The sequence below is a fragment of the Egretta garzetta genome, unplaced genomic scaffold (assembly GCF_000687185.1).
Source record: "Egretta garzetta isolate BGI_Z169 unplaced genomic scaffold, ASM68718v1 scaffold324, whole genome shotgun sequence".
Classification (NCBI taxonomy): Eukaryota; Metazoa; Chordata; class Aves; order Pelecaniformes; family Ardeidae; genus Egretta; species Egretta garzetta.
This window is the reverse complement of record NW_009259426.1, coordinates 125,683-127,329: the sequence shown is the minus strand read 5'-3', so window position 1 is coordinate 127,329 and position 1,647 is coordinate 125,683. Positions and strand designations below refer to the sequence as shown.

Here is a 1,647-nt window from a genome sequence, read left to right as displayed (position 1 = left end):
AACCTTGTTCTATGATATCAGGATTATGAAAAGCTGAATTTATTCTGGTTTTCTGTGAATAGTCAGGAAACGGAACTCAGGTCTTTATCCTAAACAATACTATTTTTGACCTACAATCCTTTCCTTGATTCAGGGTGTTCTGTGCTTTGAGTCTGTAAAGGAGTACAGAGACAGACCTACCAATTCTTTGATTTTCTTCATTTTAACAGGATTATTCAAAACTTCTCTTTTCTTTTCCTCTTCCTTCTTTCTAAAGCAGAAAAAAAATAAAATAGTATTTTCAAACAACTGAAAATATCATATTTTCATGAAAGACACACTCGAGTGGAAGCTCTAAAAACATAGAAAGCAGGAAAACAGGCAATTTTTGTACATTCAGCAAAATAGATCCAACTGAGGAGGGGTCTGCCCTTTTCTCCTCCACTTAAGAGTGTAACCAGTAGGGTAAACAAAAATTTGTTCCGTTACCATCAATCTGCCTACAACGCTAAGAAACACCTGAACTCACAGAGCAGACCAGGTATATTCGCATACACATAAAAGGGTGAGCTAAGCTGGTAGAGGCGAATCCGTGGAATAACAATCTTTGTGTTTAATATTTATTTACCAACTAGCCAGACGAACCATATGATGATCATCAGCTCGTTCCGATCCCAAAGTCTTCAGATTTGAAATCAAGTCAGCAAAATTATCCAAAAGCAGCAAACTGACTCAAATATGTTATTTGATGTTATGTCACCCTGTCTAGAACGCACAACCAAAATCCTACTAGTCAGGTAAGTGGCTGCTGACCTCCCTGCGGCCAGGACTGCCACCTACAGCCTAGAGCTCACAGACATAGCTTTGACAAACAGACACAAGAGCAGTCTTTACAAAGATAAATAAGATAGCTCTTAGCAAGTTGCTAATACTGATGTTTTGCCTCATCTACTACTGCTTTTAGCTCCACATTTAGTACCTTATCATGAAAAGTGGATCCTCCCGGATTTTGTTTGCCATATCTAGGACAGAATTGGCACCCGTCTTGGCAAAAATGGAGCCTGGCAGAAGTCCTGTCTCATTGGAACAGCCTGCATCCTTGTCTTCTGCTTTCTCAAAGACGTATTTGTCCACAGGGCGGCCCATAAGATACTCCTCTCTGTTCACCATGCCGCCAGGACCCTGGTACATCCACTCCAACTTCTCTTCTCTTTTCCTATGGCAAACAAGACCATCTAATTTATCCTTCTCACAGTTCTAAAGTCACATTTTTAAGGCACTGGCTTAGGAATGTGAGTGCAAACGTTTTATCATCCAAAACATTAAACCCATGGCTCTCTCAGGGGCACTGAGAGCACCGGCACCACCTCACCAGACAGCGCTGACCCCCAGAGAATTGCAAGTGCTGTAACCACCGGTCTGGAGAGCACCAGCTCCACCTCACCTGACGGTGCCCATGTCCTCAGCGTATCGCTGCATCTCCTCACGCGCTCGCTCCTCCTGCAGCTCCCGCTGCAGCTCCTCGATCTTCTTCCGCTCGGCTTCATGCTTCTGCTCGGCTTTCCACACTTTCTCCACATTGCGCAAGGTCTGGGGGTGCCAGCTCTTCTTCAGATTCTGCAGGGGGGCGCAGACCGGACCGGCTCCGTTAACAAGGGGCCGACGAGC

The 1,647-nt window shown here is 44.6% G+C and overlaps 1 protein-coding gene across 3 annotated transcripts in view; it reads right to left on the bottom strand.

The window, feature by feature from the left end:
* The window catches only part of CWC25 (CWC25 spliceosome associated protein homolog), a 9,947-nt gene that overhangs the window by 4,952 nt on the left and 3,348 nt on the right, over positions 1–1,647 (bottom strand). For all 3 annotated transcript variants that reach the window (XR_004841744.1, XR_004841745.1, XM_035892604.1), the window contains exons 2-4: positions 1,424–1,596; positions 959–1,195; positions 181–250 (exon numbers count right to left, since the gene is read on the bottom strand). Coding sequence is in view for 1 of the 3 variants with exons in the window: in XM_035892604.1 (XP_035748497.1) it covers positions 181–250; positions 959–1,195; positions 1,424–1,596 (480 nt within the window). In the remaining 2 variants the exon portion in view is untranslated. The remainder of the gene's footprint in view (positions 1–180; positions 251–958; positions 1,196–1,423; positions 1,597–1,647) is intronic.